The 18,064-nt window shown below is 48.4% G+C and overlaps 1 protein-coding gene across 1 annotated transcript in view; it reads right to left on the reverse strand.

Moving 5' to 3' along the window:
• zbtb37 (zinc finger and BTB domain containing 37) overlaps positions 1–8,101 on the reverse strand; it is a 57,924-nt gene extending 49,823 nt beyond the window's left edge. The window contains exons 1-3 of the mRNA XM_079507033.1: positions 7,722–8,101; positions 2,159–2,312; positions 74–204 (exon numbers count right to left, since the gene is read on the reverse strand). Coding sequence (XP_079363159.1) covers positions 74–204; positions 2,159–2,299 — 272 coding nt within the window. The 5' untranslated portion in view covers positions 2,300–2,312; positions 7,722–8,101. The remainder of the gene's footprint in view (positions 1–73; positions 205–2,158; positions 2,313–7,721) is intronic.
• Positions 8,102–18,064: the final 9,963 nt, after the last annotated feature.

The following is an 18,064-nucleotide window of genomic DNA, read 5'->3' on the forward strand; positions in this document are numbered from 1 at the left end:
ACCACAGTAATATTAACCTACCTCCCGGTGTAGCAGAACGGTTATGTATGTAACCACAGTAATATTAACCTACCTCCCGGTGTAGCAGAAGGACAGGAGCTGCTCGAACACGCCGGGGTTTCGGATGACGGACAGAGACACCGTGGACATCTGAGACAACGACATGTGGTCCCTGAAGTACGGAGAGGACGCCGCTAGCACCACCTGGTGGAGGGAGGTAGTATTATTATTATTATTATTATTATTATGAAGTACGGAGAGGACACAGCTAGCACCACCTGGTGGAGGGAGGTAGTATTATTGATATTATTATTATTATTATGAAGTACGGAGAGGACACAGCTAGCACCACCTGGTGGAGGGAGGTAGTATTATTGTTATTATGAAGTACTGAGAGGACACAGCTAGCACCACCTGGTGGAGGGAGGTAGTATTATTGTTATTATAATGTACTGAGAGGACACAGCTAGCACCACCTGGTGGAGGGAGGTAGTATTATTGTTATTATAAAGTACTGAGAGGACACAGCTAGCACCACCTGGTGGAGGGAGGTAGTATTATTGTTATTATGAAGTACTGAGAGGACACAGCTAGGGCTGTCACCATTACAAATTTAAGTTGGCGAATAATTGTCACAAAAATAACGATTAACGATTTAATTTTGTTTTTGGGGCGTTGAACATTGAACAACATCTATTATACAATTGAGAAGTTGTCCCGGAGAAGTGTCCGCAACACGGGACCCAAGTCAACAGCTACGTCATGACAACACCGCCATCCTACACACTACACTCACACGAGAGTGACGTCACAGACTTACCCTCCGCGTCGTTCCACAGCTATCTCCTCATGTCGCGCTGCACGCCGACACTCAACACCACCCGCGGAACAACGGTCATTGCACTGCCACCAAACCCGCCTCCCTGTATCGCAACGCGGGGGGATTTTAACTGACAAGTGAGAGTGAGAGAGAGTGTGTGTGTGTGTGTGTGTGTGTGTGTGTGTGTGTGTGTGTGTGTGTGTGTGTGTGTGTGTGTGTGTGTGTGTGTGTGCGCGCGTGCGTGCGTGCGTGCGTGCGTGCGTGCGGAGGGGGGAATTTTGGATCGCATCGCGATAAGTCAGTGAGTGTGTGTGTGTGCGTGCATGCGCGCAGTACACATACTATTTACCCAGCGTGTGCGTGTGTCTACGATGTGTAGCCATCCGTTACATGTGACACAGCTGAAACATGAAGTGGAGTCAAATCCCGCAATTTCCTTCATCCCATATTGAGCTGCAACGCAACTCTGGGATGAGCCGCCCGAAGGGTGGCGAAATTCTAGTATTAATACAAATCATGTTTGCGATTGAAGGGCCTTCAGGGCTTCATAAACAGCTAACGAACGGTTCAATGGTTCATCACTGATGGAGCTCACCCCGCCCGCTCACCTCCGCCCCACCCCCTACTGGTGCTGCGGCCATCTTGGAAACTAAACACAATATAAACAATGGGAGAGGGGTGGGGCAGAGAAAGGCCCTTATTGTTCCATTCCTTTGATCTGCCACACGACATCTATTCTGACCCCACATGTGCACCTGTTATGTGCACCCCTGATTGTTATTCATTCATTATAAATGATAAATGATGAGTCATTAACACCTTAAGTGTCCAAGTCAGAGTTCTCCATCCAAGTTCAAGGTCACGGTCAAGTGCCCAACACGGAGATTAATAAACAAGACGGAGATTAATGAAAACAAAACCATTCGCATCGCTCTAGAGCCTTGGAGCGCTTGTTACCCGATCCGATGACGTGTCAAAAAGTGACACGTCATCGAAAATCTCCCCTGCCTGTTTAGCTGACGAAAACAAAAATCTTAAAAAGGTCATAACTCCCGATCTAAATCATCCCGTCTAATTCTGGAAAAAAAATCCTGTGTTAGACGGCGCTCAGCGGTCCAGTCGCTAGTCGCGATAGATTTATTATTACCTCCCGTTGTTGTCGATCGACTCGATCGTGGTGTGGCTATTGTTAGCTGCTACACAGACATGCACACCAGCTTCCGGTGCGCCGGTAAAAGTGGTCCGTGCGCTACAAATGATGGGCACCCTGGATGAAATGGATTAAATAGTTCCGGGCTTCTAAGGTGTTAATATGCATGCTCATTAACATATGGTTACCTTGTGAGCCCTGAAGCTGTGACCTTCGACCTGCACGATGATGTCACAGAGCCGACCCTGAACCCTCAGAGAGTTGAGATGAGTCAGCACTGAGTTCCTGAAGTCTGGAACGTCCAACTGGATGGAGTTGACCCCATCCATCGTATATAGAGATCTGTGAAATGTATAACACAATATGACATGAGTCAACACCATACATCCAATCAGAAACGTCCTATCTGATTGACAGCCCATACATCCAATCAGAAAAGTCCTATCTGATTGACAGCCCATACATCCAATCAGAAAAGTCCTATATCTGATTGACAGCCCATACATCCAATCAGAAAAGTCCTATATCTGATTGACAGCCCATACATCCAATCAGAAAAGTCCTATCTGATTGACAGCCCATACATCCAATCAGAAAAGTCCTATCTGATTGACAGCCCATACATCCAATCAGAAAAGTTGTATTTGATTGACAGCCCATACATCCAATCAGAAAAGTTGTATTTGATTGACAGCACCGGCGTAGGGTCCATTGGGGCCGTGGCCCAGTCTGTTTAGAGCTAGTCTAACTTTGAAAAGACGGGAGCGAAAAACACAAGAAAAACAACAAGAGATAGCTAACAATGGCAGCCCTTCACCCCCAGGCTGTGACCCTTCACCCTTCACCCCCAGGCTGTGACCCTTCACCCTTCACCCCCAGGCTGTGACCCTTCACCCTTCACCCCCAGGCTGTGACCCTTCACCCCCAGGCTGTGACCCTTCACCCCCAGGCTGTGACCCTTCACCCTTCACCCCCAGGCTGTGACCCTTCACCCTTCACCCCCAAGCTGTGACCCTTCACCCCCAGGCTGTGACCCTTCACCCTTCACCCCCAGGCTGTGACCCTTCACCCTTCACCCCCAGGCTGTGCATGCAAATTACTGTTAGTAGCGAACCACGGCAAGCTGCCTTTGTTTTAAATGGTCCCCACTCCCCAGCAATGAAATGGTCCCCACCCCCCAGCAATTAAATGGTCCCCACTGGGGACCATTTCATTGCTGGGGAGTGGGGACCATTTAATTGCTGGGGACCATTTAATTGCTGGGGAGTGGGGATGCTGGGGGGTGGGGACTCCCCACCCCCCAGCATCCCCACTCCCCAGCAATTAAATGGTCCCCGCAATGAAATGGTCCCCACTCCTCAGCAATTAAATGGTCCCCACTCCCCAGCAATTAAATGGTCCCTACTCCCCAGCAATTAAATGGTCCCCACTCCCCAGCAATTAAATGGTCCCCACTCCACAGCAATTAAATGGTCCCCACTCCCCAGCAATTAAATGGTCCCCGCAATTAAATGGTCCCCACTCCCCAGCAATTAAATGGTCCCCACTCCCCAGCAATTAAATGGTCCCCACTCCCCAGCAATTAAATGGTCCCCACTCCCAGGCAATTAAATGGTCCCCACTCCCCAGCAATTAAATGGTCCCCACTCCCCAGCAATTAAATGGTCCCTACTCCCCAGCAATTAAATGGTCCCCACCCCCCAGCAATTAAATGTTCCCACTCCCCAGCAATGAAATGGTCCCTACTCCCCAGCAATTAAATGGTCCCCACCCCCCAGCAATTAAATGGTCCCCACTCCCCAGCAATGAAATGGTCCCTTCTCCCCAGCAATTAAATGGTCCCCACCCCCCAGCAATTAAATGTTCCCACTCCCCAGCAATGAAATGGTCCCTACTCCCCAGCAATTAAATGGTCCCCACTCCCCAGCAATTAAATGGTCCCCACTCCCCAGCAATCGGCAAAACTGTTCACACCTATGCCGGAGTTGCGCTGACAGTGACAGTCCATACATCCAATCAGAAAAGTCCTATCTGATTGACAGTCCATACATCCAATCAGAAAAGTCCTATCTGATTGACAGCCCATACATCCAATCAGAAAAGTCCTATCTGATTGACAGCCCATACATCCAATCAGAAAAGTCCTATATCTGATTGACAGCCCATACATCCAATCAGAAAAGTCCTATATCTGATTGACAGCCCATACATCCAATCAGAAAAGTCCTATCTGATTGACAGCCCATACATCCAATCAGAAAAGTCCTATCTGATTGACAGCCCATACATCCAATCAGAAAAGTCCTATATCTGATTGACAGCCCATACATCCAATCAGAAAAGTCCTATCTGATTGACAGCCCATACAGTACATCCAATCAGAAAAGTCCTATATCTGATTGACAGCCCATTAGAGTTCTCATCGGGCCTGAAAATTAAGGCCCGGCCCTACCCTACCCTAACTTGGTCGGCCCGAGGCCCGGCCCGACCCTAACAATTACCATAATGTCAGGCCCGAAAACCCGAAAAAGCCCGAGTGAAAAAAAAGAGAAAAAAAAAAAAATGCCACTATATGGCCGCGGCGCCGTGGATTATTGAGACGACCGTGTCAGAGAACGCACTAATAGTCTAGTCGCCGAAATAAAGGATTTATGTAACTCACGTTAATTGGCTGATAATGTTCCATTTTCAACATTCTAATGGTTTCCAGCAATTTCCAGGGGTGAGTAAACATCTTCTGAATCAAAGTAGCAGCGATCCTCTGAAGCGACGCAGTTAATTATGTCCAATAGGCTACTGGCAATATTATGACAATTGTCAACTTGGCTATAATCTACTAGGTTACTGTATAGTTTACATTAATCATTGCCTCTCAAACCCACATACCACGCGTAATGTGCGTTGCCTAACCAAAAGAACAGACATACAAACCATCAACATGCCGCTCGATGGCGTGTCGAGTCTGTCGACAGCTTGCAGATCTTTTATTTTGGGCAGTGGGCACACAACGAGGCGCGCTGCGCTACGATGGGGAAATTAAATAGCTGTAGGCTACAGCGCGCTGCGATACGATTTGTAAACCAAATAGCTGTAGCCTACAGTGTGACTGTAACATTGCTTGGTCATCATGTAACTATATTACGTGCAGGCGCTTTCATAGTTATATGGAGCATTTACCGTTGATTAGGTAGCCTAATTTAGCTTATCCACCCAGCTGAGTTCAACGAGACAGCAGTGTCTCGTTAAGCCCCGACGTTTCCAAAACGAGCTATTGCGGATAAATCAATGGTCGTATAAAACATTTAAGCATATGGCAAGTTGACTTAAGTTATATAGTTGATGCTGAGCAGTAAGCAGCTCATTTGGTTGGCAAACCAGAGGCCAGCCAGCGGTAGCAAGTTTAACAACCACCGTTCTATTCTGTCACTTTGGTGCGCTGCTGCCTGCTGCTGATCATCGCCTCCTCCTCCTTTAGTCACATATAGTATAATAGCCTTAACTGTAAAAGTTAATCGCCAACATTCACCAGCTCAGCCCTCTTCATATTAAATAAATACATTACACAAACAACAGAATTGTTATTTTTGTTATAATAAAATTATATAAAAAAAATCACGGAAAATCACAGAGCCCGAGGCTCGGCCCGGCCCGACTAATTATCGTGCATTTTGGGCCCGGCCCTACCCGAAAATGTCGGGCCGGGTCGGGCCGGGCCGGGTTCGGGCAGAGATTGAGAACTCTACAGCCCATACATCCAATCAGAAAAGTCCTATCTGATTGACAGCCCATACATCCAATCAGAAAAGTTGTATTTGATTGACAGCCCATACATCCAATCAGAAAAGTTGTATTTGATTGACAGCACCGGCGTAGGGTCCATTGGGGCCGTGGCCCAGTCTGTTTAGAGCTAGTCTAACTTTGAAAAGACGGGAGCGAAAAACACAAGAAAAACAACAAAAGATAGCTAACAATGGCAGCCCTTCACCCCCAGGCTGTGACCCTTCACCCCCAGGCTGTGACCCTTCACCCTTCACCCCCAGGCTGTGACCCTTCACCCTTCACCCCCAGGCTGTGACCCTTCACCCTTCACCCCCAGGCTGTGACCCTTCACCCCCAGGCTGTGACCCTTCACCCTTCACCCCCAGGCTGTGACCCTTCACCCTTCACCCCCAGGCTGTGACCCTTCACCCTTCACCCCCAGGCTGTGACCCTTCACCCTTCACCCCCAGGCTGTGACCCTTCACCCTTCACCCCCAGGCTGTGACCCTTCACCCTTCACCCCCAGGCTGTGACCCTTCACCCCCAAGCTGTGACCCTTCACCCCCAGGCTGTGACCCTTCACCCTTCACCCCCAGGCTCTGACCCTTCACCCTTCACCCCCAGGCTGTGCATGCAAATTACTGTTAGTAGCGAACCACGGCAAGCTGCCTTTGTTTTAAATGGTCCCCACTCCCCAGCAATGAAATGGTCCCCACCCCCCAGCAATTAAATGGTCCCCACTCCCCAGCAATGAAATGGTCCCCACCCCCCAGCAATTAAATGGTCCCCACTCCCCAGCAATGAAATGGTCCCCACTCCCCAGCAATGAAATGGTCCCCACTCCCCAGCAATGAAATGGTCCCCACTCCCCAGCAATTAAATGGTCCCCACTCCCAGGCAATTAAATGGTCCCCACTCCCCAGCAATTAAATGGTCCCCACTCCCCAGCAATTAAATGGTCCCTACTCCCCAGCAATTAAATGGTCCCCACCCCCCAGCAATTAAATGTTCCCACTCCCCAGCAATGAAATGGTCCCTACTCCCCAGCAATTAAATGGTCCCCACCCCCCAGCAATTAAATGGTCCCCACTCCCCAGCAATTAAATGGTCCCCACTCCCCAGCAATTAAATGGTCCCCACTCCCCAGCAATCGGCAAAACTGTTCACACCTATGCCGGAGTTGCGCTGACAGTGACAGTCCATACATCCAATCAGAAAAGTCCTATCTGATTGACAGTCCATACATCCAATCAGAAAAGTCCTATCTGATTGACAGCCCATACATCCAATCAGAAAAGTCCTATCTGATTGACAGCCCATACATCCAATCAGAAAAGTCCTATCTGATTGACAGCCCATACATCCAATCAGAAAAGTCCTATCCGAAGGGTAGGCACAATAAGCTTAGGCTTCAGCCTAACCTACACCTTTTTTGTCAATGTTTCTTTTGCTGAAACAATGCAGGCACTGTATTATAATATTATACTGTATTAACCCATTCTGGACGGGAACCCCTTTTGGTGTTTTAACTAAGCATTATGTTATACTTTAGCTATTGAAAAATAGCAGATCTACAAGCTCGTAGCGCGCCACTGCAATTTTTGAAAGATCGTAAAAATGCGGCACAAATCTTTGAATATATATTCTTTCAGAAGACTATTTTTTAATTTCGATGTCAGGCCTGTACTGTAAATACACTGTATTAATGTATTAATCTGTTTTCCCTTTTTTAAATGAGCAAAAGAAATAAACTGAATTGAACAGCATGTGGTGGTAAAAGTGGTGAAGTGGTCCTTTAATAGTTAATAAAGTCAAAGTAATGTTTACATTTAATAAACAAAAAAAAGTTAAAGAGTTGTTTTTATAAGTTATAACTGTCTGTCTGGTCCAGCCCTGCAGTTCATATTTAATACAGTTAGGCTACAGTTAATAGTTAATAAAGTTACAGTAATGTTTATAAATGTATATATATTTTAATAAACATGACTGTACCTGTGTGGTCCAGGTCTGCAGTTCCAACAGCAGGTCAGATGAGTTCACATTCAGAGGCGTCGGATTCCCACAGATCTATAAATCATCTGCATGCTGCTAGCATGCTGTCTGCTGCTTCCATCAGATCTATAAATCAGATCTATAAATCATCAGCATGATGCTAGCATGCTGTCTGCTGCTTCCATCAGTGTGCTGTCATGATGCTAGGCTAGCTGTGCTGCATGCTGTTTATCAATCTAATAACTGATATATAAAACACTGTACCACTGCAGACAGACAGACAGACAGACAGACAGACAGACAGACAGCTGTCAGTCTCTTAAAACAATCTTAACATTAATATAATGTTATCTAAAGATCAAAGCAGCAATAAGACAACATCAAACATCAAAGCAGCGCAGCTCCCTTTGATGTTGTAGACAGTGCCGGCACCGGCTGCAGGTCCGAGAGACGCCTCGCGCTGTGTGTGTGTGTGTGTGTGTGTGTGTGTTAACTCACTGTAAACACACTCAGCATACAGGAAGGAAGCTGGACTGACACTGCACCCAGGGTGGCCAGGTTGGCTCTCTGACCGAGAGGGAAACAAGCAACCAGGGCTGTGAAAAACGGTACGGTATTCACAGTGTGTAGAATGGGTACATGTGATGATCAGTGTGTAGAATGGGTACATGTGATGGTCAGTGTGTAGAACGGGTACATGTGATGGTCAGTGTGTAGAACGGGTACATGTGATGGTCAGACCTAAAGTATTTCAGGTCAACACAAGAACCGATACGAGGATAAAACCATGAAGAAGCACCGAGACTTGTTGTTTACGTCAGGGACCACCCAGACTGGTGATAGACTTGTTGTTTACGTCAGGGACCACCCAGACTGGTGATAATAGACTTGTTGTTTACGTCAGGGACCACCCAGACTGGTGATAATAGACTTGTTGTTTACGTCAGGGACCACCCAGACTGGTGATAATAGACTTGTTGTTTACGTCAGGGACCACCCAGACTGGTGATAATAGACTTGTTGTTTACGTCAGGGACCACCCAGACTGGTGATAATTGCAGATTTTACGGGGGCCAGTTTCCGTCCGTATAGGTGCCCTTTGAGAGCAGTTTTGAAGGAGTCAAGGGATTTGCATGTCTTAATGACGGTTGGTAGGGCGTTCCACATTTTGGTGGCATAGGAGCGAAAATAATGTAGTCCCTTGTTGACATCCAGACAGTGTATTACTCGTTTTAAACTTAATCATCAACATTAAAATAATGTATCTGAAAACATCATAGGTTAGAAATAAGCCACTGCTCGTCTCTCTGTGACTCGTAAACTAACAAACTCAACGCACACCACACACACGTAGCGGAGCTACATCCCATACCCTGAAGGGATGTGACGCTCTGATTGGTTAAAAAACACAGCGTTCCGTTTCAAAATAAAATCCCCCCAAAAAGCCATTGCACCTCGTCTTTCAACTTAAAAGTGGTTTCAACAACTGATCTATTACAGGAAGAAAAAAAAGACCAAAGTCGCTTATAAGAAGCCGACATGGCAACATTGATAGGAAGGGCCGGTGGATCTGGGAGGAAGGAGGCGCAGGGCATTGTGGGACATGTAGTTCTTTAGGAGCCTGTGATCATAGCATCACATACAGAGAGGCATTGTGGGACGTGCAGTTCTTTAGGAGCCTGCGATCATAGCATCACATACAGAGAGGCATTGTGGGACATGCAGTTTTTTAGGAGCCTGCGATCATAGCATCACATACAGAGAGGCATTGTGGGACATGCAGTTCTTTAGGAGCCTGCGATCATAGCATCACATACAGAGAGGCATTAGTTAACTGGTGGAGGGAGATAGGTTCAAACTGGTTCAGAATTGACAGGTGGGTGGGGCCTTGGGGAGAGGTGGGAGGAGAAGAGGGGGGTATACTTGCTCTGACATTAGCAACCTTATTTACAAAAAATGTGAGGAATTCATTGCAGTCACTGACAGAAAAAACAGATGACCTTGGGGTTGCGTTTACTGGAAGAGATAAGTTTGGCAAAATATGCGGTTCTCACCTTAACCTTGGAATTGAAATCAACTAAAAGAGATTTGAGATTGATGCGGTGGACCTTTCCACCGGCGCTCTGCACTTCTGCAAATGCGTCTGAGACTGATGTCCTCATTTAGCCATGGGGCTATGGGGCCATGGGGGGGCTATGGGGGGGCCATGGGGGGGCTATGGGGCTATGGGGCCATGGGGCTTTGTTCACAGTGGATGTCCTCATTTAGCCATGGGGCTTTGTTCACAGTGTCATCATTTAGCCATGGGGCTTTGTTCACAGTGCGTATCATTTAGCCATGGGGCTTTGTTCACAGTTCATTTAGCCATGGGGCTTTGTTCACAGTGCGGATGTCCTCATTTAGCCATGGGGCTTTGTTCACAGTGCGGATGTCCTCATTTAGCCATGGGGCTTTGTTCACAGTGCGGATGTCCTCATTTAGCCATGGGGCTTTGTTCACAGTGCGGATGTCCTCATTTAGCCATGGGGCTTTGTTCACAGTGCGGATGTCCTCATTTAGCCATGGGGCTTTGTTCACAGTGCGGATGTCCTCATTTAGCCATGGGGCTTTGTTCACAGTGCGGATGTCCTCATTTAGCCATGGGGCTTTGTTCACAGTGCGGATGTCCTCATTTAGCCATGGGGCTTTGTTCACAGTGCGGATGTCCTCATTTAGCCATGGGGCTTTGTTCACAGTGCGTACAGTGATGTCCTCATTTAGCCATGGGGCTTTGTTCACAGTGCGTACAGTGATGTCCTCATTTAGCCATGGGGCTTTGTTCACAGTGCGTACAGTGATGTCCTCATTTAGCCATGGGGCTTTGTTCACAGTGCGTCTGAGACTGCGGATGTCCTCATTTAGCCATGGGGCTTTGTTCACAGTGCGTACAGTGCAAGATTTAAAAGGGGCGACAGCATCTAAAATATCAGAACAGTGCAGGTTAAAAGAGTTTACTAAAGCATCAATATCTGTGACGATAGTAGGTGGGGGTACTGCACTGCTCTCAAAGGTAGCAGAAAACCTTTCAGCTGAGAGACCATTTATCAGACGTGATCGCTTTACCCGCGTACCAGCCACACAATCAGGATTAAAATAAATATTAAAAACAAGGGATTTGTGATCTGTCCTGACCATGTCCTCCGCTACAATGCTGCCCACTTCCAAACCGAAACTAAAAACAAGATCTAAAGTGTTTCCCTTGTTGTGTGTAGGACCTGTCACATGTTGAATAAGATTAAAATATTCAGTAATATTGAGAAAGTTAAGTGCGGCCTGATCAGTGCTCTTGTTGTGAAAATTAAAATCTCCCAGCAAAAGGAATCTCTCCAACTTAATAATAGAGGTTAAAAGGTTACTACAATCGGATAAAAAAGTACTGCTAAACCCAGGAGGCCGATAAATTAAAATACAATAAAAAGGGTTTGTGCGGCCTACTTTGGTAATAGGCCTATCTCACAGCCCGTTTTTCACGCCCACTTCCGGTAAATAGTGGTGACTTTAACATGGGCATTTACACGTTTTTTTCTCTGGAGAATCTAAGTACATTTTCTAATGTAAAAATGTGACAGACCAATATTATTATGAAGCAAACAATATGGTAAATCAGCTCGAACAGATAGAACAAACCTTACCTTGAGAAAACAAAAGTTGTAGACTTCTTAAATTACCTCTGTTAACATGAAGCGTCTATGGAGTGACGTCACGCTATCACCACTAACCCCGAAAGGGGGCGTATTAAGGGGGGCGGGGAAATTCTGTGAGATAGGCTTATTAAAACTTCAAAAGAGCTATAGGTGCCAGTGCTCACCTTAAAGAGCTATAGGTGCCAGTGCTCACCTTAAAGAGCTATAGGTGCCAGTGAGCTATAGGTATATATAAAGAGCTATAGGTATATATAAAGAGCTATAGGTGCCAGTGAGCTATAGGTATATATAAAGAGCTATAGGTATATATAAAGAGCTATAGGTGCCAGTGAGCTATAGGTATATATAAAGAGCTATAGGTATATATAAAGAGCTATAGGTATATATAAAGAGCTATAGGTATATATAAAGAGCTATAGGTGCCAGTGAGCTATAGGTATATATAAAGAGCTATAGGTATATATAAAGAGCTATAGGTATATATAAAGAGCTATAGGTATATATAAAGAGCTATAGGTATATATAAAGAGCTATAGGTGCCAGTGAGCTATAGGTATATATAAAGAGCTATAGGTATATATAAAGAGCTATAGGTATATATAAAGAGCTATAGGTATATATAAAGAGCTATAGGTATATATAAAGAGCTATAGGTGCCAGTGAGCTATAGGTATATATAAAGAGCTATAGGTATATATAAAGAGCTATAGGTATATATAAAGAGCTATAGGTATATATAAAGAGCTATAGGTATATATAAAGAGCTATAGGTGCCAGTGAGCTATAGGTATATATAAAGAGCTATAGGTATATATAAAGAGCTATAGGTGCCAGTGAGCTATAGGTATATATAAAGAGCTATAGGTATATATAAAGAGCTATAGGTGCCAGTGCTCACCTTCCGAGAAAACGGTCACTGCAGATGAATGCCAAGCCGCCTCCGACATTTGACCCGGCTGGCCTAGAGGAGCAGGTGAATGAACAGTTAATTTGACCCGGCTGGCCTAGAGGAGCAGGTGAATGAACAGTTGACCCGGCTGGCCTAGAGGAGCAGGTGAATGAACAGTTCATTTGACCCGGCTGGCCTAGAGGAGCAGGTGAATGAACAGTTGACCCGGCTGGCCTAGAGGAGCAGGTGAATGAACAGTTCATTTGACCCGGCTGGCCTAGAGGAGCAGGTGAATGAACAGTTCATTTGACCCGGCTGGCCTAGAGGAGCAGGTGAATGAACAGTTGACCCGGCTGGCCTAGAGGAGCAGGTGAATGAACAGTTAATTTGACCCGGCTGGCCTAGAGGAGCAGGTGAATGAACAGTTCATTTGACCCGGCTGGCCTAGAGGAGCAGGTGAATGAACAGTTGACCCGGCTGGCCTAGAGGAGCAGGTGAATGAACAGTTCATTTGACCCGGCTGGCCTAGAGGAGCAGGTGAATGAACAGTTCATTTGACCCGGCTGGTTTAGAGGAGCAGGTGAATGAACAGTTGACCCGGCTGGCCTAGAGGAGCAGGTGAATGAACAGTTCATTTGACCCGGCTGGTTTAGAGGAGCAGGTGAATGAACAGTTGACCCGGCTGGCCTAGAGGAGCAGGTGAATGAACAGTTCATTTGACCCGGCTGGCCTAGAGGAGCAGGTGAATGAACAGTTGACCCGGCTGGCCTAGAGGAGCAGGTGAATGAACAGTTAATTTGACCCGGCTGGCCTAGAGGAGCAGGTGAATGAACAGTTGACCCGGCTGGCCTAGAGGAGCAGGTGAATGAACAGTTCATTTGACCCGGCTGGCCTAGAGGAGCAGGTGAATGAACAGTTCATTTGACCCGGCTGGCCTAGAGGAGCAGGTGAATGAACAGTTCATTTGACCCGGCTGGCCTAGAGGAGCAGGTGAATGAACAGTTGACCCGGCTGGCCTAGAGGAGCAGGTGAATGAACAGTTAATTTGACCCGGCTGGCCTAGAGGAGCAGGTGAATGAACAGTTCATTTGACCCGGCTGGCCTAGAGGAGCAGGTGAATGAACAGTTGACCCGGCTGGCCTAGAGGAGCAGGTGAATGAACAGTTCATTTGACCCGGCTGGCCTAGAGGAGCAGGTGAATGAACAGTTCATTTGACCCGGCTGGTTTAGAGGAGCAGGTGAATGAACAGTTGACCCGGCTGGCCTAGAGGAGCAGGTGAATGAACAGTTCATTTGACCCGGCTGGCCTAGAGGAGCAGGTGAATGAACAGTTGACCCGGCTGGCCTAGAGGAGCAGGTGAATGAACAGTTAATTTGACCCGGCTGGCCTAGAGGAGCAGGTGAATGAACAGTTGACCCGGCTGGCCTAGAGGAGCAGGTGAATGAACAGTTCATTTGACCCGGCTGGCCTAGAGGAGCAGGTGAATGAACAGTTCATTTGACCCGGCTGGCCTAGAGGAGCAGGTGAATGAACAGTTCATTTGACCCGGCTGGCCTAGAGGAGCAGGTGAATGAACTGTTCATTTGACCCGGCTGGCCTAGAGGAGCAGGTGAATGAACAGTTAATTTGACCCGGCTGGCCTAGAGGAGCAGGTGAATGAACAGTTGACCCGGCTGGCCTAGAGGAGCAGGTGAATGAACAGTTCATTTGACCCGGCTGGCCTAGAGGAGCAGGTGAATGAACAGTTGACCCGGCTGGCCTAGAGGAGCAGGTGAATGAACAGTTCATTTGACCCGGCTGGCCTAGAGGAGCAGGTGAATGAACAGTTCATTTGACCCGGCTGGCCTAGAGGAGCAGGTGAATGAACAGTTGACCCGGCTGGCCTAGAGGAGCAGGTGAATGAACAGTTAATTTGACCCGGCTGGCCTAGAGGAGCAGGTGAATGAACAGTTCATTTGACCCGGCTGGCCTAGAGGAGCAGGTGAATGAACAGTTGACCCGGCTGGCCTAGAGGAGCAGGTGAATGAACAGTTCATTTGACCCGGCTGGCCTAGAGGAGCAGGTGAATGAACAGTTCATTTGACCCGGCTGGTTTAGAGGAGCAGGTGAATGAACAGTTGACCCGGCTGGCCTAGAGGAGCAGGTGAATGAACAGTTCATTTGACCCGGCTGGTTTAGAGGAGCAGGTGAATGAACAGTTGACCCGGCTGGCCTAGAGGAGCAGGTGAATGAACAGTTCATTTGACCCGGCTGGCCTAGAGGAGCAGGTGAATGAACAGTTGACCCGGCTGGCCTAGAGGAGCAGGTGAATGAACAGTTAATTTGACCCGGCTGGCCTAGAGGAGCAGGTGAATGAACAGTTGACCCGGCTGGCCTAGAGGAGCAGGTGAATGAACAGTTCATTTGACCCGGCTGGCCTAGAGGAGCAGGTGAATGAACAGTTCATTTGACCCGGCTGGCCTAGAGGAGCAGGTGAATGAACAGTTCATTTGACCCGGCTGGCCTAGAGGAGCAGGTGAATGAACAGTTGACCCGGCTGGCCTAGAGGAGCAGGTGAATGAACAGTTAATTTGACCCGGCTGGCCTAGAGGAGCAGGTGAATGAACAGTTCATTTGACCCGGCTGGCCTAGAGGAGCAGGTGAATGAACAGTTGACCCGGCTGGCCTAGAGGAGCAGGTGAATGAACAGTTCATTTGACCCGGCTGGCCTAGAGGAGCAGGTGAATGAACAGTTCATTTGACCCGGCTGGTTTAGAGGAGCAGGTGAATGAACAGTTGACCCGGCTGGCCTAGAGGAGCAGGTGAATGAACAGTTCATTTGACCCGGCTGGCCTAGAGGAGCAGGTGAATGAACAGTTGACCCGGCTGGCCTAGAGGAGCAGGTGAATGAACAGTTAATTTGACCCGGCTGGCCTAGAGGAGCAGGTGAATGAACAGTTGACCCGGCTGGCCTAGAGGAGCAGGTGAATGAACAGTTCATTTGACCCGGCTGGCCTAGAGGAGCAGGTGAATGAACAGTTCATTTGACCCGGCTGGCCTAGAGGAGCAGGTGAATGAACAGTTCATTTGACCCGGCTGGCCTAGAGGAGCAGGTGAATGAACTGTTCATTTGACCCGGCTGGCCTAGAGGAGCAGGTGAATGAACAGTTAATTTGACCCGGCTGGCCTAGAGGAGCAGGTGAATGAACAGTTCATTTGACCCGGCTGGCCTAGAGGAGCAGGTGAATGAACAGTTCATTTGACCCGGCTGGCCTAGAGGAGCAGGTGAATGAACAGTTCATTTGACCCGGCTGGCCTAGAGGAGCAGGTGAATGAACAGTTCGGTGGACAATAAGTGCCATATATTCCTCTGCCCTCTGCCACGTCTCTGTGATGCAAAATATGTCCACGTTATTGTTTGTAAAGTAGTCATTTAAAAGGAAGGATGTTTCAGTAATGGAGCGGGCATTTAATAAAGCCATTTTGATGGTCGTGGGTCCCACAGGGGGTGGGGGTGAGTGTAACTGGTGAGATGTAAGTGAGATAATGTTGCATAGGTTTGCTCCTCTATTGCATAATGGAGGTGTAGTTATAGCAGGTGCTCTAACTTTAATGAGAACTGGAATAGGCATTGAGTAAACTAGATGACTGGGTGTAGTATTAAAGTGGCGTCATACGGTTGAGATGTGCAGAGAGATGCTATCAGCTAAGATTTGAATACCAGTGCGGTTGATGTGAACTAGGTCCCGGTACAGTGATGGGGTTGAGGTGAACTAGCTCCCGGTACAGTGAGGGGGTTGAGGTGAACTAGGTCCCGGTACAGTGATGGGGTTGAGGTGAACTAGCTCCCGGTACAGTGATGGGGTTGAGGTGAACTAGCTCCCGGTACAGTGATGGGGTTGAGGTGAACTAGGTCCCGGTACAGTGATGGGGTTGAGGTGAACTAGGTCCCGGTACAGTGATGGGGTTGAGGTGAACTAGCTCCCGGTACAGTGATGGGGTTGAGGTGAACTAGGTCCCGGTACAGTGATGGGGTTGAGGTGAACTAGGTCCCGGTACAGTGATGGGGTTGAGGTGAACTAGGTCCCGGTACAGTGATGGGGTTGAGGTGAACTAGGTCCCGGTACAGTGATGGGTTTGAGGTGAACTAGGTCCCGGTACAGTGATGGGGTTGAGGTGAACTAGGTCCCGGTACAGTGATGGGGTTGAGGTGAACTAGGTCCCGGTACAGTGATGGGGTTGAGGTGAACTAGGTCCCGGTACAGTGATGGGGTTGAGGTGAACTAGGTCCCGGTACAGTGATGGGGTTGAGGTGAACTAGGTCCCGGTACAGTGATGGGGTTGAGGTGAACTAGGTCCCGGTACAGTGATGGGGTTGAGGTGAACTAGGTCCCGGTACAGTGATGGGGTTGAGGTGAACTAGGTCCCGGTACAGTGATGGGGTTGAGGTGAACTAGGTCCCGGTACAGTGATGGGGTTGAGGTGAACTAGGTCCCGGTACAGTGATGGGGTTGAGGTGAACTAGGTCCCGGTACAGTGATGGGGTTGAGGTGAACTAGGTCCCGGTACAGTGATGGGGTTGAGGTGAACTAGGTCCCGGTACAGTGATGGGGTTGAGGTGAACTAGGTCCCGGTACAGTGATGGGGTTGAGGTGAACTAGGTCCCGGTACAGTGATGGGGTTGAGGTGAACTAGGTCCTGGTACAGTGATGGGGTTGAGGTGAACTAGCTCCCGGTACAGTGATGGGGTTGAGGTGAACTAGGTCCCGGTACAGTGATGGGGTTGAGGTGAACTAGGTCCTGGTACAGTGATGGGGTTGAGGTGAACTAGCTCCCGGTACAGTGATGGGGTTGAGGTGAACTAGGTCCTGGTACAGTGATGGGGTTGAGGTGAACTAGGTCCCGGTACAGTGATGGGGTTGAGGTGAACTAGGTCCCGGTACAGTGATGGGGTTGAGGTGAACTAGGTCCTGGTACAGTGATGGGGTTGAGGTTAACTAGGTCCCGGTACAGTGATGGGGTTGAGGTGAACTAGGTCCTGGTACAGTGATGGGGTTGAGGTGAACTAGGTCCTGGTACAGTGATGGGGTTGAGGTGAACTAGGTCCCGGTACAGTGATGGGGTTGAGGTGAACTAGGCCCCGGTACAGTGATGGGGTTGAGGTGAACTAGGTCCTGGTACAGTGATGGGGTTGAGGTTAACTAGGTCCCGGTACAGTGATGGGGTTGAGGTGAACTAGGTCCTGGTACAGTGATGGGGTTGAGGTTAACTAGGTCCTGGTACAGTGATGGGGTTGAGGTTAACTAGGTCCCGGTACAGTGATGGGGTTGAGGTTAACTAGGTCCCGGTACAGTGATGGGGTTGAGGTGAACTAGGTCCCGGTACAGTGATGGGGTTGAGGTGAACTAGGTCCCGGTACAGTGATGGGGTTGAGGTGAACTAGCTCCCGGTACAGTGATGGGGTTGAGGTGAACTAGGTCCCGGTACAGTGATGGGGTTGAGGTGAACTAGGTCCCGGTACAGTGATGGGGTTGAGGTGAACTAGGTCCCGGTACAGTGATGGGGTTGAGGTGAACTAGGTCCCGGTACAGTGATGGGGTTGAGGTTAACTAGCTCCCAGTACAGTGATGGGGTTGAGGTGAACTAGGTCCCGGTACAGTGATGGGGTTGAGGTGAACTAGGTCCCGGTACAGTGATGGGGTTGAGGTGAACTAGGTCCCGGTACAGTGATGGGGTTGAGGTGAACTAGGTCCCGGTACAGTGATGGGGTTGAGGTGAACTAGGTCCCGGT

This window comes from Electrona antarctica (genome assembly GCF_951216825.1).
Source record: "Electrona antarctica genome assembly, chromosome: 7".
In the NCBI taxonomy this organism is placed as follows: domain Eukaryota; kingdom Metazoa; phylum Chordata; class Actinopteri; order Myctophiformes; family Myctophidae; genus Electrona; species Electrona antarctica.